The following is a 24,894-nucleotide window of genomic DNA, read 5'->3' as shown; positions in this document are numbered from 1 at the left end:
GGCCCGCAATGGGTCATGCAGCTTTTATCAGGGTATAGAATATAGTTGATCTGTCACTTATACGCCTCACATACCAGGCACGGCTGTATACAATTTCAAACAGTGGGCCTCCTATCCAGTCTCGATGGCATGATCCTCAGCACTCACTTCATTCATCACATCACAGTGCCCCACCTCTATCACGTACTAGCACAGTCTTCGCACTACCAGGTCATGCGCTGCTCCATTGATGGCACCAGGTAGGACAGAGCATGCAGCGCTTTTGAAATAACCTTACTCAGTGTGTCATGTCCAGTGGCTACGCTGTTAGATCCAGCGCTGTGCCACTGCGCTTACCCACCGCACCGTTGTCACTGCACCTCCAGTAGGGTAAATTAGGATATCCAGAGTATAGGGGTGCACAGGTCTGGCACACGAAATGCGTGCCCCACACCAACAGCTCTGTTCCCAGGACACTGCCGCTGTAGGGCCTCGCAGTCCTTCACATTTAGCTCTGTGGCAATATCCGTTTGGCAGAGTGCCATGGTCGGGTCTGTTCCACAGGAAGAGGGTTCGATATCCTGGTGTTTTAGTCGCCAGGGATGCTCTCATTCCCCGCTGATGCAACAGAGCCCGTGCTCGGGCATCAGCTCACTCCTAGCATCCGCGTGGCCTCACAGCCACTGTTGTGACCCGTTCCGTGGAGGCCTCGCTGACTGCACCTCCGTGGCTCTCCACCTCTCAGTTGTGCTCTCACAGTCTTGAATGCGGATCTCCTTCACTTCTTACCGTCATCGACCTGCTATGTTCAGACGTCCGGCTACGGTGCGGGCCCAGACTCCCCTCCAGGCGACCCGTAGCTTGGGACGTACCAGCCATTATCAGTCGCTCAAAAGAAATGGCGCCCAGTGCCACAGCCTCTCCGCAACCCATGCATGTCGATGTCGGTGGGCATCGCCTCGTGATGTGGTTGCTTTTATCAGGATAAGTTGGTGGTGTGGCAGCGCTCCACTTACTTGCGTCCGTCATGTTGTCTCCTCAAGCCACAACCCCCCCGGCAGATGTTGGCTCATGTGGGTATGTCAGCACCTCATCAAGAATGTTGAGTTTCTATTTGCCCGTTCTTCTTCTCACCTGCATCTGCCACTTTCATTTTAGAGGGCTCTCTCTTCAAGCTCCACTATCCCCTTTGTCTATTTCAGGCTCACATCTACCTTTTTTTTTTTTTTTTTAAACAGTTTCAGTATGGTGTCTTATGTGTAAACATATTGTTACATCATCTTTCTTTTACATTTGATTTGAATCTTGTATTAATAATCAGTTACTGGAGTTGCTTCATCAGAATTATCAGATTTTCTGTGTTAAATTTTCACCTTTAACATATTTTGAGAACATTTAGTGTGGAAGGTGGGATTTGCAAGGCCTTGAGACCTGTGCTGAGAAGTCATCTCTGGGCGGCCAGCCACAACAAATGCCATTCTGCTTTTCACTGTATGTTGGTCGCAGGGTCTGATTTTTGGCCAGGACCTGTGCTTCACCCTCTGTGGGCAGCCAACCTCTCCTGTGCACAGCCCTGGGCTGTACTCAGCAGGGGAGTTGGCCACAGGGCCTGGCCTTAGGTCACCTCCTGTACCCAACTTTCCGTTGATAGCCAACACCAGTAGTGCCGACTGTAGGGAGTGAGGGTTGGCAGAGACGCATGGCATCTGTTGAGGCCCTGCACCCAACTCCCCATGGGCAGCCAACCATGCTAGGCATGACCTCTTATTCTGTGCATTAATGGATGGCTGCAGAGCTTCTCCTTTGGCCAGGCCCTTTGCCAAAAATTATGGTGGCAAATAACACCCATTGTAAATGGCCTTTGGTCATTTGGGAGGGGGTGGGGGGATAGGTGTGATTGGCCGAGGGTCTGTCCCTATGCATCCTTTGATCCCAATCCTCAGTGGGCAGCCACCACCTGCAGCACATGGCCTTTGGCTTTGAGCAGTGTGGGTTTGTTGCAGGCTCTGACCTCAAGACCATATTCGTCCAGTTAGAGGGAGGATTTGGTTTCATCTTTGATGGTCCATAACATCGGAAAAAGGGTCTTGCAGATCATACAGAAAGGCTATTCCCTCCCCTTCCAGTGTTTCCCTCCCTCTATCTCTCCATTGAGAGCACGTCTGATGGAAGATCATTTAATCTTGCTCCACGAGGAAGTCACAGCTCTCTTGGCCGAAGGAGCCATAGAAAGGGTCCCGATGTCAGAAGTAGGCAGTGATTGTTATTCCTGCTAATTTCTGATTCCAAACAGGAGCAAGGGTCTTCGCCCTATATTGGATTTAAGGGACGTCAATCTCTTCCTCAAAATGGAGAAATTCAAGATGCTTACTCTGGCTCAGGTCTTGTCTGCCCTAGACCAAGGAGACTGAATGGTAGGGTTGGACTTGCAGGATGTGTATTGTCACATCCCCATCCTGTCCACCCACAGGTGTTACTTGCGGTTCAAGGTAGGCCACGAGCACTTTCAGTTTATTGTGCTCCCCCTCGGTCTTACCAGTGCCCCTCTGGTGTTCACCAAGGTGATGGCAGTGGTACCAGCTCATCTGTGCAGGTTAGGGATTTCAGTCTTCCCCCTAACTCGACGACTGGCTGTTGAAGGCTCCTATGCCCCAGGAATTCACTGGGGTCCACCATAAATATGCCAAAGTAACACCTGACTCCCCCTCAGAAGCTCCCTTTTATTGCGCTGTTCTGGACACAGTGCAGTTTTGGGTTTATCCTCCCGAGCAGCGATATTCAGCTTATGATACCGATGTTTCAACCTCTATCCTGGATTTCAGTGAGACAGACTCTGAGGCTGTTGGGACTCATGGCCTCCTGCATCCTGTTAGTAAAACATGCCAGATGGCATATGAGGGCTCTGCAGTGGGATCTGAAGTTCCAGTAGGAACAGCATCAGGCAAATCTTACTGACATGGTTCAAATCTCAGATAGAACTGCAAAAGACCTGTAGCGGTGGTTAGTAAACTGCGATTGGGTCCGAGGGAGACTGCTCTCACTTCCCCTGCCAGATCTCACAGTAGTGCCAGATGCGTCACTTCTGGGATGGGGTGGCTATCTGGGAGAGGTGGAGATCTGAGGCCTCTGGTGGAATCCGGACTCTATCAACTTGCTGGAGCTCCAGGCGATCTGACTGGAATTGAAAGCATTTCTTCCCATTGTGAAAGGGAAGATAGTGCAGGTGTTCATGGACAACACCACTACAATGTGATACTGAAACAAGTCCTACGTCTCTGAACAAGGCTGGACAGCAGGGCATAATCCTGGTGTTTCAACACCTGGCAGTTTCTCTAAACGCTAGGGCGGACGAACTCAGCCGGCAGTGTCTAGTGGATCCCAAATGGTATCTCCATCAGGAGGTGGTGCAAGGACTTTCAGCACTGCGGACAGCCTTGATTAGAGCTGTTCGCCTCCGCAGAGAACACGCAATGTCAGCAGTATTGCGCATTGGAGTTTCCAAGGCGGCAGTCTCTCTGCAACGATTTTCCGCCCATACCGCTCCTGCCCAGAGTTATCAAGAACGACCGAGCCCAAGTCATCCTAGTGGCTCCGGATTGGGCACAGAGAGAGTCTGTTATCCCGAGCTTCTCAACATAAGCATCAATCCTCCAATCAGGCTGCCCCTTTGGGAGGATCTTCTGTCGTAGCAGCAAGGGAGGGTTCTCCACCGGAACCTGTCGACTCTGCGCCTTCATGCGTGGAGATTGAGCAGCGGTAGTTGATGACTTTTGACCTTCCTCCTGAAGTCTGTAAATTTATTTTGGCAGCCAGGCGTTCCTCCACTAAAACGGTATACGCCTGCTGTTGGAAATGCTTTGTATGTTATTGTACAGAAAGGTCTATTGATCCCCTTTCTGCTTCTCTTTTTGATATCCTTCCCTTCATACATTCCCTGGCCCAGCAGGGACTTTCAAGGGCTATCTTTCTGCCTTATTGGCATTTCTTTGGCTGCCTGATCTGCCTTCTCTGTTTAAATCCCCCATTGCCCATAGATTCCTCAAAGGGCTTGTACATATGTTCCCCTCCTTAGCCTTTTGTTGTGCCCCAATGGGACTTAAATTTGGCCCTCACATTTCTGATGTGTGCCCCCTTTGAGCCTTTGCACAACTGTCCCTTCTGGATGCTCACCATCAAGACAGTCTTCTTAGTGGCAATAACATATGCCACCAAACCTTAGCTCGCAGACACAGTCAGCCTCTCCTCTCCACTGGAGACGACGGACGCGAATGACTCGGCTCACAACCTCCACCGCTGGATCGCCGACTACGCAAACACCCTATCTCCCACCCCCATCACCACAAGATACCCAGCTGGTTCATAAATGACATCCTAGATTCTAAATGCACCTGCAGACGACTCAAACGAAAATGGAGGAACAGCAAAAACATGGCAGACCGCACAGCATGCAAAGTCAGAGTCACTGTGCACCACCACACATCAGAGCCTCCAGAAAGGCTGTCATCCAGGAATGCATCAGAACCAACGCGCACAACAGCAAAGAGCTTTTTAGCATAGTCAAGGAGTTTACAATCCCTGGCACGGAGACCACAGACATACCCCCTCTCGACCTCTGCAAAGACCTTGTCACATTTTTCCACTGTAAAATCCAGGACATATACAAAGGGTTCGCAAGCCAAATCCCACCTCTAATGCGGACCAGCACCATCACGGAACTCACCACCCAGCCAACTCTGAGCCAATGGACCCAATCTCCACAGAAGACACTTGAACGTTCATGAAGTCTATCCACTCAGGGGCACCATCGGACCCGTGCCCACACCACCTCTTCAACCGAGCGAGTGCCACCATCGTCCCCGAGCTGGACAATCAACCACTCCGTTGAAACTGACATCTTTCTGAATGACTGGAAACATGCAGAGATCAACCCGCTACTTAAGAAACCCACTGCCGATCCTAGAGATCTAAAAAGCTACGGGCCCATTTCTCTTCTCCCCTTTCCAGCCAAGGTAACTGAAAAGGCCATCAACACACAGCTCACAGAATTCCTAGAGTCAAACCACATCCTGGACCCCTACCAATCTGGTTTCAGGAGCAACCACAACACCAAAACCACCCTCCTCACAGCCACGGATGACATCCGCACCATACTGGACCACGGAGGCACGGCTGCCCTCATCCTCTTTGACCTCTCCGCTGCCTTCAACACTGTAACCCACAATACCCTATGCACCAGACTTCATGACGCCGGCATCTGCGGCAAGGCCCTGGACTGGATCTGCTCCTTCCTCACTGGAAGAACACAGAGTCAGATTTCTGCCGTTCATCCCAGAAGCAACAGAAACCCACTGTGGAGTACTCCAAGGCTCCTCCCTGAGCCCAGCCCTGTTCAATATCTACATGGCTCCGCTCGCTAAAATCGTCAGACAGCACGGTCTCAACGTAGTCTCCTACACCAATGACCCATAACTAATTCTCTCCCTCACTGACAAACCTTTATCAGCCAAAAACATCTTCCACAACGGAATGAGAGTAGTCGATAACTGGTTGAAAAATAGCTGCCTCAAGCTCAACTCGGACAAAACTGAGATCCTCATCCTGGATCCCACTCCCTCCATTTGGGACGACTCCTGGTGGCCAGCTGCCCTCAAAAGCACCCTCCTACCCACCGACCACACATGCAACCTGGGCATTGTCATGGGCTCCACACTGTCCATGACTCTCCAAGTCAACGCAGTCTCATCGTCATTCTTCCACACTCTCCACCTCTTCCGAAACATCTTCAAGTGGATCCCCACTAATGCAAGAAGGACGGTCGCCCACGCAGTTGTCTGCAGCAAACTTGACTATGGCAACACTCTCTATGCTGGAATCATGAAGAAGCTCCAAATAAGACTCCAGAGATTCAGAACGCAGCAGCCAGACTCATTCTAGACATTCTCTGCCACAGCCACATCTCCGCCCACCTTAGAGGCCTGCACTGGCTCCCCCCCTCAACAAACGCATCACCTTTAAGCTCCTAACACATGCCTACAAGGCTCTGCACAACATCGGACCTGCCTACCTCACCCACCACCTATATTTTTACACCCCTGCCAGACAACTCCATTCTTCTCAACTTGCCCTCGCCACCACCCCTAGAACTAGGAAGAGCACAGTGGAGCCATATCCTTCTACCTTGCAGAGCAGACCTGGAACACAGCACCAAACCACCTCAGGCAGACCCCCCTCGCTGAATCCGTCCGAGAAGGACCTCAAGACCTGGTTCCTCGAATGGTGCCTTGAGACCCCATGGGTGAAAAGCAACACTATACAAATTACTGATTGATTGATTTAGAATGAAGAGGTGCAAGGTAGAGTGCTGTGGCATAGAATTTAGAGGCGTTGAGTGCAGTGGTGCAGAGTAGAGTAGAGTGGAGTGGCCTAGACTGGAGTGGTGTAGAGAGCATTGGCGAAGAGTGCATAGTAGAGTGGGGCAGAGTGCATTAGCATAGAATAGAGTGTGCAGAGTAGAGTACAGTGACAGTGTGGAGTGCTGCAGAGTAGAGTGAAGTGGTGTGGAGTAGTGCAGCATAGAGTGGAGTGGGGTCAAGTGGAGTATGCATGATGTGGTAGTGCACTGCCATTACAGACAACACGTCTTCAATTTAAGTGACCATTACATTTGCACAGACATATACTTTTACTGATAAAAGTATACAGTGCATAAACGATAATGTGTGGAAATGTCATCACTTATTGTACTGATTTTTTTTTTTTTTAATGTATTAATTCCAAAAAATGTGCTTCATTTCTGCTTCCCTAATTCCGACATATTCTGAAATATTTGTACAGTTCATTTAGATATTTAAATTTTGTTTTTGTGCTAGAATAAAAACATTGTACAGCCTGCCTTCCAACACACCCCAAATAGCCAGAGGATTGTCACATATATCCCCTAACTTTGAAGCCAGAGGAAAACAGAGCTGACATGTGACCTCTATCTTTTAATGCACAGCTAATGTGACAAGATAAGAATAAGATTTAATGGCCTATTTACAGAAATCGAGCACTGGTGGATAGATACTGTAAAAAAGCTATGGCCCACGGAAGGGATGAACTCAAGCTGGACAGCCTAAACCAAATAAAGCCAGCAAATAGAAAGCAAGCAGATGCGAGTTACAAACCACAAATGTACCCAAGATGTTGTTACTGTGCTGTTTGGTAGGCTTCGACCTAGGAATGAGACACAGCACCCTGTTGCAAGTAGGCTGGATGCAAGTGCGGTATTTACCACACCAAGGAAATGTTGTGAAATCATGTCCAACAGACGTAACGGTATATTGTTTCAAAAATCTGACATTGCAGGAAAACGTTAGAGTAAAACGTTGAGAGAAAAATGGCTGTTGTTTTTTTTTTTTCACCTCAATTTCAATAATTTTTTATTTCAGCTGTTATTTTCTGTAGGAAACCCTTGTAGGATCTACACAAATTACCCCTTGCTGAATTCAGAATTTTGTCTACTTTTCCGAAATGTTTAGCTTTCTGGGATCCAGCATTGGTTTCACACCCATTTCTGTCACCAACTGGAAGGAGGCTGAAAGCACAAAAAATAGTTAAAATGGGGTAGGTCCCAGTAAAATGACAAAATTGTCTTGAAAAATGTGGTTTTCTGATTCAAGTCTGCCTGTTCCTGAAAGCTGGGAAGATGGTGATTTTAGCACTGCAAACCCTTTGTTGATGTCATTTTCAGGGAAAAACTACAAGGCTTCTTTTGCAGCTCTTTTTCCCCATTTGTTTAAAAAAAAACAAAAAAAAACTTTTCACTGTATTTTGGCTAATTTCTTGGTCTCCTTCAGGGGAACCCACAAAGTCTGGGTACCTCTAGAATCCCTAGGATGGTGGAAAAAAAGAACGCAAATCTGGGTAGCTTATGTGGACCAAAAGTTATGAGGGCCTAAGCGCGAACTGCTGCAAACAGCAAAAAAAATGCTTGGCATCTGAGGGGGAAAAGACCTGCCAGTAAAAGGGTTAAGAGAGTGAAACGGCCCTACCAGATCAACACTTAATTTCTTCCATGAACCCATCAGACATTCTATAGACTCTAGAGGTGGTGTGATGTTTTGAGAGACTTGTCCCAATTAGCACAAATTGTACAGTTCCTTTCTATCTGTTCAATTTCATTTTGTGTGGCCACCAAAAAATACTGTATTTTTCTTTTGGTTAAAGTGGCCCTCATGAGCTTCTTTTATAATAATATCTCTCAGTTTATCTATTGGAATGAGTTTATCATTTGTTATGAGAACATTGCCCTCAGTGGTAAGTTTATCTGAAACTTTGCAGAATGGTTGAATATTGTCTGCCATTGCCTTATCATGAGGCCACCCCTCTGACATAACTCATGATTTCACATAAATCTTTGTCATTGACCATTTCTTCTTCCATTATCTTTCAGAACATACACTAACGTGTTCTATTTCAACAGCAGTAGTCAAGCAACTCTCATTCTCATTACTCTCTACATTATTGTTATTTGTTAAAATAGGGGCTCTAGATAAGTAATCTGCTCTGATATTTTTGCCTCCCGATATGTGCATTACCTGAAAGTCGTATTGCGTACTTGTGAACCTTGCAATTCTGGGAGTCCCACTCTTGTTGTTTGTCCATTGAGAATTGAGACAATTGTCTTGTGATTAGTTTTTAATATGAAGTGTCTTCCCCACAAGTAGCTTTTACATTTTTCTGTCACCCACAAACATGCCAGAAGCGCTTTCTCTATAACTGAGTAATATGTTTCTGCCTCTCTTACTACTCTTGAGGTGAAACCAATTCAGTTTTCTAGGCCATTTTTAGTTTTTGTAAGCACAGCCCCCCATCTGTATTTTAAAGGCATCTACAGTCAAGCAACATTGGAGACCTGATCATAAGGTTTCAGTACACTCACCTTAAATAGTTTTTGCTTAATTTCTTCAAACACACTTTCACACACTGAACGCCCATTTGAAAATTGTTTTCTCTTTCAACAGGTTTGAGATTGGCCTGACCTTAGTTGCAAAATCTGATATGAAACGTGAATAAAACTCACAAAGACCTGAACATGATTTGACTCAAGCTTTGTTCCTTGGGTGGAGGTGCTTCTAAAATGGCTTCAATTAAGCCCCGTATCGGGTGAATTCCTTTGGATGAAATTATGTGACCCAAGTACTCTACAGAGGACTTCAGAAATTTGCATTTTTCTCTTTTGAGAACCACCCCATGCTTCTCAAATATGTTTAGTACCTAACTTAGGATTTTGTTGTGCTCTTGTCGATCTGGTGCATGGATCAAGACATCATCTTGAAAAACTGATACATTTACAAACATCTTTGAGTAGTGTGGTCATTATCCTTTGAAATACTGAAGCTGCTGACGCATAGTCCAGACGGCATTCTGCAATATTAGAATGTTCCCCACAACTAAACAAATGCTGTCAAATATCTGGACTCGGGTGCCAATTCTACCTAATGATATGCTGTTGCCAAGTGCAGTTTGGGAAACACCCTGGCGTCTTTCATTGTAGATAACATCTCGCTTATTTTTGGCAGTGGGTATGAATCTACCCAAATCTTTCTATTCAGTGCCCTTAGGTCGACACACACCCTCAACTCCCAATTGTTTTTCTTTGCAACCACCAAAGAAGGGAGCCATAATGAGGCCTCTATGGGTTCAAAAATAACTTTGACTCCCAAATTCTCAAGATTCTTCTGTAGATCATTTCTAATACTAAATGGAACCCCTTTCAACCTGTGTTTAGCTAGTGTAGCGTTTTCTTTTATTTTATACTTAAAGCCACATATTTTCAGCAGAGAATACATAGGGGAACATATTTCACAGGTCTTCAGTTTCATCAGAGTCTCTAATCACAGGTACCTGATCACTAGTACCTGGTAGTAAAATCATCCCAAACAAGTCTTGATAAAACCCAACCTAATATGTTTAAGCCTTTTACCACTACACACATTTTTCCATATGTGCGTCTCCCCCTGAATTCTAAGGTCTTTGGAGTTCAATCCTTCTCCCTTCATAGCCCACTTGTACAGACCCGTAAGGGTCCATGCATTGTTCAGGATCACCATTTTTAACTGTCCTTTCATCAACCACCAGCACCATTTCTTGCACCTCATCAATCACATTTTCATCCATGTCATCACTCTCTTTGGATGGGGGGGGTGGGTGGTGTGTGTTGGGGTGGTGAGTGAGCCGCCTACCGGTGACAGGGAAGAAATTCCCTGTCATCGGTAGGGCCTACTGCCATGGTTTTCCATGGTGGTAGACAGGCTCATAATGCAGCCAGCAGTACTGTGCCGGACTCCGGGCTGGACATTGACAACTCCGGCCCGGTGGCTGATACCACCATGACGGAATTAATGTGTTGGCTGCAGCCAACCCGCCATTCTCATAATGTGGCGGTATGTACTGCCAGCCTGTTAGCGGTACTATCGCCACATTAACACTCATACCCCTATACTCTGGCATTATTTGATGGATGCTTATGACATCATTCTTGGGAGGATAACTGGCCTCTGACTTTTATTTGGGCTGCAACTCACAGTGAGTAGGTAATAATGGTTGTGTTTTTCTCTTTTGTACCTGAAGAACATAGGGAAAAAATGCACATGAATAACCTTTGGAATAAGGTCCTGCATTGTATAGGAATCAAATGGGATGGGTTGAAGAGTCTGATTTCACCTGTGATTCCTTGAAGGAGGGAGCCTCAGGTGCAGGCTCAGCCTTTGAAGCCAGAGGCTAAGCACGATACATAAGCTGTTTTAGATCCACTACAATATCAAGAAGTCTTATAGCTCATACAGAATAGTTTTAGATTATTGAAAATGAAATGAACGTAAATGCACACATGCTGTATTAAATGCTCACAGTGTGGGACCAGTGACAAACAGGAAAAAATATTTAAAAAACATTAGATCTAGCCAGTGTATTCTTTGCCAAAATATAGCACCTGAGCATCATTATATAACCACTTTATTCTTTTTCAGTATGCATATATAAGATTGCTCTTGTGGTTTAAGAATAGCCCTGGGCTCTTGGCAGCAAGAATGATGGCAATCTTGCAAGAAGAGCCTGAGGAGCTATCATATACTGATGATATATATCACAGATGATGGCTTGACTGAACACCTGACAAAGGTGGACAGAATACTGACTTTGCTTGCTCAAAATGGGTATAAATTAACTTTAACAAATCTAAAATTACATTTTTTTTTGATGTGAGTTTTCTTGGATTTGAATTATCCAGTGAGGGTAGAGGATGGGCACCTGATATCTTACAGAGGTCTGCTATTTTACAACATCCAAATACTCTGACAAAATTTTAAAAACCCTAATTGGATTTCTCAACTTTTGTAGAGCTTACGCCTATTGAGCAAGTGAAACCCTTGCATGATTTAATAACTTCACATTCTTTGGAAAAATTTTGGGTGAAAGCGCACACAGTTACCTTGCGTGGACTGCAAGTAGACATACCAGAGACTAAGGGGCTGATGTAGAGCTTGGCAGAGAAGGTACTTAGGCCTGATGCAGTACCCTGTCAGCCAAACCGCAGCTCCGCCTGACTGATTTAAAGTTGGGCAGACATTTATAATGCCTGCCTATGACGACCCAATGGAGTATGGGCCTTCAGAGGTTCACTTAGAACATTATTTGCCTGATTTTAGTTGGATTATGTTAATTTTTTGTAATTTATTTTATTTTTTGCTGTTCGTTATGTACGAGTACAAAAAATAATTATAATTCTCACACCATGGGATACAAGTCCCTTGGTTAGTTTGACTTTTTCCCCCCAAAAAAACTCTTGCTTTGGAAGTTTCTTTTTGGTAAAACTAAAATGTTGTAAAGGTTTGACAGGTGGCCGTCTTGTTACAGGGCGCCCTCCATCAAACTTTTATTAACTGTCATTATCTCATGATCTTGTTCATGTCTTAGTAGCTTTAAGAATTCTTGAAAATCTGTAGGATCTGTTCATGAACTGCAGGTAAAAGAGGGAGTGAGATTGTGGTTTCTTCATCTTTGTGGCCTTAAAAGGCATTGGCCTTGCCATGCCGATTTCTTAGGTGATGAAAAATTATGTAATCTAATCTGGAGTAACATAGTGACCATCTATTATATGTAGGATTGTGTACCTAGTGGAACATAAGAGTCCTTCATTCTTACGGTCTGTCCAGACCGTGATCATCTCTGCTGCTCCCACATGATCATCATGAGCATCTAGTGGGTAAATTATACATTGATGGTTATAAGTTCTCAGTTGTAAATGGAGTAGTTATTTTCAGTAGCATTATGAGTTTTGAATAAAAACAACCAGCATCTGATTCAGGATGTGGTGACAGAAAGACCCCTTTGGTGATTACTGAAGCATCAGTCTTAACAGTAATAGGTAAATTGTGATTAGGTTGACAAAGGCTCTGTGCAGAGATGAAAGCATTTTTTAATGTCTTAAGTGCGTGTTCCTGTTCCAGGCCCCACTTGAGCGCTTCTGTTTTTTTAGTTAACTTGGCGATAAGGAGTGACTATAGATGAAAAGCACAGATAAAGTGTCTGTAAATAGTGGTAAGGCCTGTAAGACCCTGAGGTTCTTTAATTGTGGAAGGAGTTGGTTATTCTGTTACATCAGAGACTTTGCCAATATCCATACTTTTCCCTTTTGAGGAAATAAGGAAATCTAAAAAAAAAATGTGACAGTAGAAGTCTCAAATAAGCACTTCTCACACTTGCCATGTAATGAATGGTTTGGAGATGTGACAAAACTGCTCTTATATAATTCCTTTGCTGTTCAATAGTTTCTGAAAATATGAGAATGTCATCAAGGTGTATTACCAGGTAAGTATCCAATAGGTCACACAAGACTTTGCCAACATAATGATGAAAAGCACGTGGGGCATTGCAAATGTCACATGGCTTGACTAGATACTCGAAATGACAATAACTAGTATTAAATGCAGTCTTCCATTTCTCCTCAGTCTTGGTCCTTATCAGATTGTTCCGCTTGAAGATTATGTTTGGAAAAGACCTTTGCAGTCTTGATATGATGGAAGAATACTGAAATTAATTGGCAAAGAATAGTTACAGTATTTAGTTCTAGATAGTAAATACAGGGCATGAATTTACTGTGAATTTACTTAGGTTTGTCTGTTGAACGCAAAACTGTGAATCTGGATGACGAATTGGTTTCATAACCGCTGGGTAGATATTCATCCAAACCCTACATCATAAAAGCAGGAATCGCTATCATCTCATGCATACTTTTCAACATCTACATAAAGTCCTTACCGGAAATGATTCTCATTTCACCTTTTCTAACTATGCAGATGACATGCAAATATTTATTAAACGGGAGAGCCACAATCGCTTTGAAAACTTCAAAATCTTCAGTTACCTATGAGCCATTGATCAGTGGATTACATGAAGCACCTCAAATTGAATGCGTCCAAACCTGAAATACTCACCAACTGTGGCAGTTGGAAAAATTATGTCCGAGGGTACGCCTGGCCTAACAATCTGGAACCACCACTTAAAGTATCCAGAGAGATAAGAAAACTCTGAATTACCAAGTGTATTACTCTGAAAACCCTGTGACACATCTTTGCCCACCTAGGATTTCCACAAAGATCCAAGTCACTATCTCTCCTATATTATCTAAACTTGATTTTGCTAATGGCCTATAACACAGATCACCTCTATCAACAATGAAAAGACTACACATAATTCAGAACTCTGCTGCCAGTCTACTACATGTAAAGCAACAAGCTCACATCTACTGTTCCTTGAAAGACCTACATTGTTTATTGGTTGCCTAAGATCCACCTTCAAGTTGCTTTGTATCAACCACAAAGCAATAAATGGCAAAGGGCCATGTTTTATCAGGAAGAAAATCACCAAATACATACAGCAAAGAAACCCCCACCCAAATTTCTGTTCTGAGCATATCTCTGCAGTGGAAGGTCAGTGGAGGTTGTCGATCATGTAGGTCTGTTAACACCAGTTATAAAGCATCAAGATCCTCTCTGAGACCTTAATACGAGGCCCATGCAGCGGCCTCCTCACTCCATGTAGAGTAATATCTCAGTTGTTGAAATTGGCAGATGTAGGGATTTCCCAGAATCTCTGTTTTAGATTGAGCACCCTTTTCTCCAAAGAATTGAGGCAAAATGTGTTTAAAATATATGGACCATCATAATCAGAAATATGGCCTGGTATACTGTCAGTAATTTTGCTGAACTGCCAGTTGATGTGCGGCCAAACCTCCCCTTACCATTCCCTAAACTCTGGTTCAACAGTGGAAGATAAAGCGTTACCCCAGAACCAGGGTAAGGGGTTGGGGAAAGGAAGCCTGTGCTGGGCCCTAGGATGTTCCATTTTATGTACTCCAGAGTTGGCAAAGATACAGTTGGCTCCACTATAGAAAAGGATGACCAAAGCATGGATGTAACAAAACAAATCCGTAACTTACAGTAGGAATGTCTCCGGAATTAATTGTATAACTCCCTCTTTCCTTAATGTTAAACACCATAGAAAGCCTAGGGAAGACCAAGAACGAACCTTGAGCCTGGAGGAGGAGAAGGGGAATCTGAAATAAAGCACAGTGAGGATAGAAAACAGACAAGGATGTAGTGAACCGAAGAGGAACCAGAAAGGAAGAAATAAAGAGGGAGGGGCACAATAGCTGGGTATGAACTGTAACTACAAATGAATGCTAATGCAAACATGAGAGGTTGTCGGCACAGACCCACAAAAATGCTCAATTTTACAGTGTTGCCAGACTCTTAATTTTAAGATTGTATCACCCCCACAAGGACACTTGTCAAAGAGTCAACGTGGTGACAGATGCAGAAGGCCTCAAGCAGAGATCTTCATAGCCCACATGGGTGACAAAGGGCTCTACATAAAAATGGCTGTCCTTCAGCCTTGCACATACACACTCTGACGAGTTACTGTCTCATGTTTATCATTCAGTTAAAACTAGTTTCCATGCAACATATACGTATATGTTATCTGGAAAGCCCTGCCCCTTATGTTATAAACATGCAGTGCAGGGCGCTTTTCTTTTCCTCAGATTTACAAGACCTGCACAAACGTCATGTTTGTCACTGCTAACGCTTAATTTGCTCACATGGGAGAATTCATCAAAGGCCTTCTGCTGAGCAACATTTTCAAGAGCACTTTGAAACATGAAACGTGCATCACTATGAGAATGGAGTTTCATTGACTATAGTTTGGTCGTACTGTTGAAACGATTTGATGGGATTGCTTTGTCCAAAGCTCATCCTTTCCCTGAACTCAACCGTTTCCAAACTAAAGAAAATTAAATAGATCTTTTCAATGCCATCCCACTGTAACCCATACCGGGTCTAACCCAGAGGCTTAAACCGTGGCCCTGTACAGAAATCTTCCCATAACAGAGCCCAATAACCTGTCTGCTCATCAATGCCTGATTCGCTTCCATGTTCAGCCTCTAGTCCACTTTAGAGTACAGAACTCAGCCCATTTCACCTCAAAGCGCATCCAAAGGACACACCATGCCCTCACTATCTGTAAAGGCCAGCACTTTGGCCACGACTAAAGTCCAGCATAGATAACACTCAATTTATTTGATCTCGCAATGACTCCGTTTCCCAACTGTTACTACTTGGGGCGTTTGATAACTGGATGATTGCCAGTATTGCTTTCTGTATAAACAACTGGACTCTTACTGACATGTATTTATTGTTATTGTTGGCAGCACTGTCCAAATTTTAGCATTCACTAAAAAGAGTTGTGCAGCATGGATTGTCAGAATTGTGCATCATTCTCTGGTGATCAGAACGTGAAACATTTCTTGTGCATCAGTAGTCTTTTCTTCAAGCTCTCACACATTGAATGTGGGTATACTGTTGCATGAGATACCCTTGCTCATAGTTTGTTTTGTAATTCAGCATTTTGTAAAAGGTTTTGCTGGTGGAGGTGGGAACATTATGTCTAGTGATTAGAACTAGATGCTGTCTAGATCTGATCAGTTCTAATAACGATCTCCAGCAAACTGTATGGGTAGTATAACAGTAGTGACACCTGGGGCTTGCCACTCCAAGGTGCTTTGCCTTCATATTCAGGGAGTCCTTCATGCTGCACAGATTATGAATACATGCATGGTGCACTGACATAGATTAATGTTAAGATAGGCATTGTGTTTACATGGCATGCTCACACCCAAAGGTCACAATAAGAAGTGCTCCAGGATCGGGGAAAACTAGAGTAAAAAGATATGTGTTTTAGGTTTCTTACTAAAATGAAAGTAGGAAGAAATGGTAGGCTGTTCCAAATCGCAGGTACTGAAAGGGATTTACGACCAAAGGTGGATTTATGAAACGAGGGACCAGAAGATCAGAATAAGATGAGCAAAGAGATCCTGAAGTATTTCAATAGATTAGGTGTAAGGAAATTGGTTGTGGAAGTATACAAACATTTGTATACCAGGAATGTAATTTTGAAAGTAATTCTGTTACTGACAGGCAGTCAGTGACACTTTCAGCCAAGGGGCTTAGCACATGTAAAGCACAGAGCTAAAATTACTGATCTTTCTGTTTTATTTTGAACAATCTGAGGACTGTGAACATTTTGCTTAGAAGTAAATAGGCAGAACGAGTTACAATTCAATTCTGGATCCATTAGTGATGTAAATGCTGTTGTTTTACCATCATTAGAAAGAACGGGAGACTAGCCCTCAATCTGTGAAGATAAAAAGAGCATGAAGCAACAATGACAGAAACGTGCATGTCCAGTTTGAGATTTTAATCTAATTTGACTTCTAGGCTTTTCTAAATTACTTGGGTTTAGCGAAAGAACTTAGAGAAGAAGCCCAACAAACAGGGGCACAGGCAAGATGGTCCCTTTCCACCACAAGAATCTCAGTCTTCTCCAAATTACTTTTGAGGCAGTTATTATCCATCCATTTAAAAAAAAATATATATTGCATGCACTCACCTAATCCATTGTGACGTAAATTGGTCTCACTTAAATGGAAGGCGAGTTAAGTATCATGCATAGGTCTAGAAATTCCATCCTCTTGGCTGGTTTGCTTCTCTTACTAAGTAGCTGACCTATCTTGATGGCTGACATACTCTTGCAAGGCGAAAGCAATAGTTTTGCAAACAAACTGTTAAAAAAAAAAAAAACTAGATTGTCATTGTACTTATTAACCACATTTACTGTTAAAATGATTCTGATATTGTTTATCCATAACATGTTTCTTTCACACTTTTTACCGAAATATATTCTAATGTCAATGCTCTAATTAACTAATTAGGTAAATCAATTTAATCTGATTTTGCAATCATATTCAGTGGTAGATAATTAAGGGTGATTTCATTATATAATCCAATGCTTAGGAAAGTTTTTCAGATAATCTTTCTGTAAGCCAAATGCTTTGCATTGTCGGTAGTTTTTTTTAACCAGTTTGCCATTTCACACGTTAACGATTAACTGGTCTTTTTTGAGGAAAGTAATGTAATTGGGGCGAACAAGATATAAACCGAACGAATTGGCTTAGGTAAAGCATACTGTGTAGCTGGGGTAAAGAAAGAACAATAACGGAGTAGTTGTAACTTCACAAATTCACACTGAGAATGTAACCTTATAAACTTTATAAAAACCTGTGACACACTGACTTTTTAAAAGAAAAGCATAGGACTGCATGCTTTGCCAAATATTTCTGTTAAAGCACTTCTATACCTTGAAAATATTTTCTCACACTTTTCTTGTAGTGATGGGGCACGTGATAGCTAATGGACTGGAGCTGATTGGCACTGGTCGATCTGTGCTTTGTGATGTGGAGTTGGACATTGCAGTAAAAAGGATGGTTGAGCTCTCAAAAGTGCAGCCATTGAGCGACAGGGAGCAGTTGCATGTGGCCGCAGTGGAAACATTTTCAAAAGGGTAAGCATTTTTTCTCCTTTGAATTAAATCCTATAAAACATATTGAAATTCAGTGCCCAGTTGTTTCATGTGGAGAAGAAACTCAATGAGCAAGCAGAGAATACAGGGGAGACAATGGTTTGGAAAAATAGCAGTCTTTGGCAAGGCTAGTGAGTCTTGCTTGCACTTTAAGGGCCTGATTTAGACTTTAGAGTATGGTAACTATTCTGTTAGGGCAAAGTAGTAAAATAATCAGTCGCTCGGTCCCAGTAATTGTACTCTTAATTCAGATATCTCTTAACATTGGCAAGAACCACCATAATTGCAGATTCTCTCAATGTATTAAAGTTTGACGGACAGTACTGTCAAAATTACTTTTGACAGAGTGGGATTTTGTTTTTAAAGAACGATCCCCCACCACCCCCAACCCCCTCACATCATGGGAGTCTTCTTCTATGGTGTGAGGGTCATTTAAAAGTTTTTACTGTCTCTTACTCTTGATCTGGCATGCAATCGAACAGCTAAACCTCGGACTGGCCTTACTCCATCAGGCTGTTGGAGGACTATTGTCAGCGACCTGTAAATCAGGTGGGCAGACCTTCATTTTGGTGGAGAGAGTACTCCATTCCCGTTGTGATGGAGTAGCCTATCAGTCAAACTCTAAATCAGCCCCTAAGTCCTGACTAAAACATTTATAAAGAATGGTGCAGTAAAATAAAATCAAAACAGTACAGTTGCTTTCTGTATGCACTGCATCAGTGAAATGAAGAATTGAAATGTGGTGATTCAGTGTGCTAGTTAAATAGTCCCTCATGCATTGCAATGCATGTGCTTTATAGAAGGCCAGATGATACACCAATATATCGAGTAGAATGAAAACAAGCATTTACAATGCAACGGGTCTCGCGTTTGCTCATTTTAGAGCTGATCGCGTTGTAAACTCCCAACCCGACTTTTCACCTATCGGGCAAAAGTGCATTTATGTACACAACCCGAAAAAGTGAATTTAACAATGTAAAGCGCTCGACTTTTGCCAAGCGAGATCGCACTCGTAAATTACAGAAAAAGTAGTCCACGAGCCCGATGGAAAACAGCGAGCCTCGCATGTTTTCTGTACTTGGTCGCTGCGCTCGAGGAGGGCTAGCCACCGGAAAAGGCATGACATATGCATGCCTTCGACTAATGAAAGCAAGCAGATTTTATTAGGCAAGCCCACGAACCAATAAAAAACACTGACGTGAAGTTGACAGGGCTCCGAGCCCTTTTCTAAATACAAAAGTCTTGCTGCAATACGCATGCGCATGCAACGCAGGCTCAACCCTAAAAATGACCCTTGAGATGAAGCCAAAGCCCATTCTAACTTAGAGCTATTGCCTATTGGCAAGAGGCCTTGCATACAGATGCTCTGTCAAGCCACACCTAAAAAGGAGAACTTTGGAGAGTGCACTGCCTAATAACAAGGTATGCAGTGGATATTGAAAAAGCATGGATGGTGCTTGTGCGCCCTTGTACATTACCTTCAGTTCCACAGAGAGGAGGTGGTTCCCAAGTATAGGGGACCGTGAAAGTGCCAGTGTTCTTACTAACATTACCTTCGGTCTCAAGGTACCTACTAAATATATCAACATTTGCTTCTGGGAACTGAACAAAATTGTTTCATACCAAATACGTATCTCATACAAAATTGATAGTAATAGACTTAACAGGATACCTTTATCTTGGTACGGTGTGTGTAAGGAGTTGAGATGGGGGTCTGCCACCTTCATCGATGAAAGTGTGTGTGTATTGAATACTACTTTTTCTTTCTGTACATTTGTGGCTTATAAAACTGAAAATGAACAACATTTGTTTGAAAAAGCAGGTGCTTTCCTTTCCCTCTTTTCTGCGCTCTGTACCCAACTACTCAGTTGTTTTTATTGAGAGAAATTTTGGAACTCTTGGTGGTGGCAATTTTATGGAACCCCACAGATTACGGAAATATTCTTCACAGAATAATGATGAAAATACAGACTTTCAATCAAGGTTCGAGGTTTGCAGAGCATTGTGGGAAAGAGAGCTGAGCGGGGTCAATTAATGTCACACCATCCTGGACTCCAGTGGGTGTACAGTTGTCAAAAATGTCAGAGGTTGCCCCTCGCAGCCTATCTACTACGCAAGCACAAACTCATACCATTTGATTTCGGCACAAAACATAGTGATAGGTTCAAAGAGTAAATGATAACAGTATCAGGCTAATGAACCAATGACATACTGATTGTGAGCAGTAATGCCACATCAAGGATCTAACCACTTTACTGGCCATTTACATGCTTTTCATACACCACACACAAAGCCATCAAACACACAAGAAGTGATGTGAGGAATGCTTGCAATTTGTCTAAACAAAGGCTATTGCTCAGGGTAGCATGCCAATCCATTGTTCTTTTACCCACCATGCCACCTCAGTTTGGACCTTACCATATGCAAATCAGTCTTGACCCTGCTCTGAAGATGTCGTGATTGAGCCATACATCAGACTGTGTGAACATAACTACATTTGAAAACTGGGCTAAACATGCTGGAGGTTCCCTATACAGTCCTTCTAGAAAGACTAAGGACTTGAGGGTTTGGCAGACCGGATACTGCTACAAAACATTCACTGCAAAATGCAATGCGTTGACTCTAATGCACTTGTATTACAGTGGATAGAACATCTGCCACGTTTTTATGGAGGATTAAAGTAACAAGCAGGTCAAAGGCAAGACCAAAATGTGCTATGTACTGGAGTCAATGAAAACAAGGTAACTGAAATCTAATTGAGGAAGAAAAACTCTGGCATTTATTTGCAGAATAAATGGAACAACTTGAAAGGCTACATAGCTAACAAAGTAATGGGCCATGGAAGGTATCTATCGTTGCACAGCCATTTAATGTCACATACTATGTATTCATCTGAATTCTCCACTTCAGTCAGTTTCCCAGAATTTCACTTTTGTGTGGAACAAAGTGAAGCATGTTGGAATACACAGGTCTGACTAGGATGGACATTGGGGACAATAATACTGCGTCTCTACCCTCTTCCCCTGCTGAGAGAGAACTCTGCATTGGCAAAACGGTTTAACAGCGAGAAGTTCACTGTAAGCAATTTACCGCTCTAGCCTTTTTGGAGATTCTTATATACAAGCTCCTGAGGGAATCCTTTGGGTGCCTTTGAATTGAAGCACCAGGGACTGTTTTGCAAAACACACTGAAAAGAAGGTATCCATATAAAGCTTATAACCTTTATAAATAAGTTATTGCGCAAGCTCCCATATAGTCTACTTTCTAATTTCTAACATAAGTAGGCAACCTGCATGATTTATTGTATTGCATATATATATTCTCAGGCTTATACATAACCAGTAGAGCTCTTGCACAGCATGTACATTCTGGTGCCATAATGAGCTCTTTTGCCTGGTATGTATTACTTGAACTGCAGCTGACATTTGTATAAGATCATTGAGTGCTATACCCCTACCTGGAGTATAAATATCTGGGACTTGGCAGACAAAGTTTTACAACAGACTGATTTTTTAACAAAGTATTATAATTGGGGTGGTTCAGAGCAATCAAAAACGTATCTCTGACCATGACCAGTGAAAAGCTGAAAGTTGCCTACATATGATTAGACCAGTGGGACTGTATAGTTGGTTTATGCACTATTCTTATTGTAGGAAGTCGGCTCTGTATATACTATTTCAAAGTAAGAAATGGTGTGCACAGAGTCCGAGGGTTCCCCTTAGAGGTAAGATAGTGGCAAAAGTAGATAATTCTAATGCTCTATTTTGTGGTAGTGTGGTCGAGCAGGAGGCTTATCAGAGGGTAGTGTTAAGCATTTGTTGTACACACACAGGCAATAAATAAGGCACACACACTCGAAGACTTACTCCAGGCCGGTTTTTATATTGAAAAATATATTTTCTTAGTTTATTTTAAGAACCACAGGTTCAAAATTTACAATTAATACTTTAAATGTAAGGTACTTCACTTAGATACTTTAGGAACTTTGAATGAAAGCAATATCACATACAATCTTTGTAAAAATGGCAATAAGCTATTTTCGAAGTGGACACAGTGCAAAAATCAACTGTTCCTGGGGAGGTAAGTGAAGATTAGTTTTGAAGGTAAGTAAAACACTTACAAGTCTCACGTTTGGGGCATAGGCAGCCCTCTGTTGGGGGTTCAAGGCAACCCCAAAGTTACCACAACAGCAGCTCAGGGACGGTCAGGTGCAGAGGTCAAAGAGGTGTCCAAAACACATAGGAGCCTATGGGGAACAGGGGTGCTCCGGTTCCAGTCTGCCAGCAGGTAAGTGCTTGCGTCCTCGGGGGCAGACCAGGAGGCTTTTGTAGAGCACCGGGGGGCCACGAGAAGGCACACAAAGTACACCCTCAGCGGCACAGGGGCAGCCGGGTGCAGTGAGCAAAGCAGGCGTCGGGTTTTAGATTGAAAACAATGGAGGGACCCGGGAGTCACTCTAGCGTTGCAGGCAGGCACAGGGGGGGCTTCTCGGGACAGCCACCACCTGGGCTAGGCACAGGGTCGCCTGGGGGTCGCTCTTGCACTGAAGTTCGGTTCCTTCAGGTCCTGGGGGCTGCGGGTGCAGTGTTGGTTCCAGGCGTTGGGTCCCTTGTTACAGGCAGTCGTGGTCAGGGGGAGCCTCTGGATTCTCTCTGCAGGCGTCGCTGTGAGGGTTCAGGGGGGTCGTCTCTGGTTCCTCACAGGCTCGCAGTCGCCGGGGAGTCCTCCCTGAGGTGTTTGTTTTCTACAGGTTGAGCGGGGGGCGTCGGGTGCAGAGTGTGAAGTCTCATGCTTCCGGCGGAAAACGTGTAGTCTTTGAAAGTTGCTTCTTTGTTGCAAAGAAGTTGCAGGTTTTGAACAGGGGCCGCTGTTCATTGGAGTTACTTGGTCCTGTAGTCCAGGGCGGTCCTCTGAGGCTTCAGAGGTCGCTGGTCCCTGTTGGATGCGTTGCTGGAGCAGGTTTTCGAAGTTGTAGACAGGCAGGTAGGGCTGGGGCCTAATCAGTTGTCGTCTTCCTCCTTCTCTGCAGGCTTGTAGGTAAGCAGTCCTTCTTTCTTCAGGTTGCAGGAATCTGATTTCCTGGGATCTGGGGAGCCCTTAAATACTGAATTTAGGGGTGTGTTTATGTCTGGGAGGGCAGTAGCCAATGGCTACTGTCCTTGAGGGCAGCTACACCCTCTTTGTGCCTCCTCCCAGTGGGAAGGGGGGCACATCCCTAATCCTATTGGGGGAATCCTCCAAACTCAAGATGGATGATTTCTCAAGGCAGGGGTCACCTCAGCTCAGGACACCTTAGGGGCTGTCCTGACTGGTGGGTGACTCCTTGTTTTTCTCATTATCTCCTCCAGCCTTGCCGCCAAAGGTGGGGGCGGTGGCCGGAGGGGCAGGCATCTCCACTAGCTGGGATGCCCAGGGGCGCTATAACAAAATGGGTGAGCTTTTGAGGCTCACCGCCAGGTGTTACAGTTCCTGCTGGGGAAGGTGAGAAGCACCTCCACCCAGTACAGGCTTTGTTCCTGGCCACAGAGTGACAAAGGCACTCTCCCCATGTGACCAGCAACATGTCTGGTGTGTGGCAGGCTGGCAGGAACTGGTCAGCCTACACTAGAAGTCGGGTATGTTTTCAGGGGGCATCTCTAAGATGCCCTCTGTGTGTATTTTACAATAAATTGCACACTGGCATCAGTGTGCATTTATTGTGCTGACAAGTTTGATACCAAACTTCCCAGTTTTCAGTGTAGCCATTATGGAACTGTGGAGTTCGTGTTTGACAAACTCCCAGACTATGTACTCTTATAGCTACCCTGCACTTACAATGTCTAAGGTTTTGCTTAGACACTGTAGGGGCATAGTGCTCCTGCATATATGCCCTCACCTGTGGTATAGTACACCATGCCTTAGGGCTGTAAGGCCTGCTAGAGGGGTGACTTAACTATGCCACAGGCAGTGTGAGGTTGGCATGGCACTCTGAGGGGAGTGCCATGTCGACTTAGTCATTTTCTCCCCACCAGAACACACAAGCGGTGAAGCAGTGTGCATGTGCTGAGTGAGGGGTATCCAGGGTGGCAAAAGACATGCTGCAGCCCTTAGAGACCTTCCCTGGCATCAGGGACCTTGGTACCAGGCATACTAGTTAGAAGGGACTTACCTGAGTGCCAGTGTTGTGCCAATTGTGGAGACAAAGGTACAGTTTAGGGAAAGAACACTGGTGCTGGGGCCTGGTTAGCAGGGCCCCAGCACACTTTCAAATCATAACTTCGCACCAGCAAAGGCAAAACGTTAGGGGGTAACTATGCCAAGGAGGCATTTCCTTACACTTATATTTAGCCCAGAATGGTTTCAACTCCCAAAGTGAAATGGTAAGCCATAGGTGTACCATGAAGTGTGTTATGCTCCCATAGAAATTGTTAGGCATATGAATTTTTGTTTTGTGCATTAGCATCCCAAGAAATGGAGTAATCAATAGGCACAAAAGCAGTATTGTCATGAAGCATCTGCATTGAACAAGGGAATATGTGACAGAACTAAATGGGGTGGAGGCCGCCAAGTTAGCACTGTCTGAAAAATCACTTCCTAATTTTTCTCCATGAAACAGTCATTCAATAAGATGCAATCCCTGCTAGCTATCTAAAATAAATCATCATGTATTGTGTGATAAAAATGGTAAAAGCAAAGATATGCCTGAAGTGGGCTGACACATTGCCTTATGCTTTGGTTGGTGGAAGCAAGATATCAAGTGGCACAACAGCAGGACTATGGATAAAGTGGGCTCATCCTTTTCCGTATGCTGTAATTGGCTCAATATCTCATCAGCAGCTTGGGTGGACTGACACATTGCCCTGCGCTTTGGTGAACAGAAGCAAAATGTGAACGGCACAATAGCAGGACTATGCATGAGGTGGGTTCACCCCGTGCTGTATATTGTAATGGGTGGGAGCAAAATGCCACTCCATGAGC

At 44.0% G+C, this 24,894-nt stretch overlaps 1 protein-coding gene across 1 annotated transcript in view; it reads left to right on the top strand.

The window, feature by feature from the left end:
* Positions 1 to 24,894, top strand: part of TTC38 (tetratricopeptide repeat domain 38) — a 309,404-nt gene that overhangs the window by 24,391 nt on the left and 260,119 nt on the right. Inside the window, exon 4 of the mRNA XM_069228235.1 lies at positions 17,748 to 17,919. Coding sequence (XP_069084336.1) covers positions 17,748 to 17,919 — 172 coding nt within the window. The remainder of the gene's footprint in view (positions 1 to 17,747; positions 17,920 to 24,894) is intronic.

The sequence above is a fragment of the Pleurodeles waltl genome, chromosome 4_1 (assembly GCF_031143425.1).
Source record: "Pleurodeles waltl isolate 20211129_DDA chromosome 4_1, aPleWal1.hap1.20221129, whole genome shotgun sequence".
Lineage (NCBI taxonomy): Eukaryota > Metazoa > Chordata > Amphibia > Caudata > Salamandridae > Pleurodeles > Pleurodeles waltl.
This window is presented reverse-complemented; position numbering and strand designations above follow the sequence as displayed.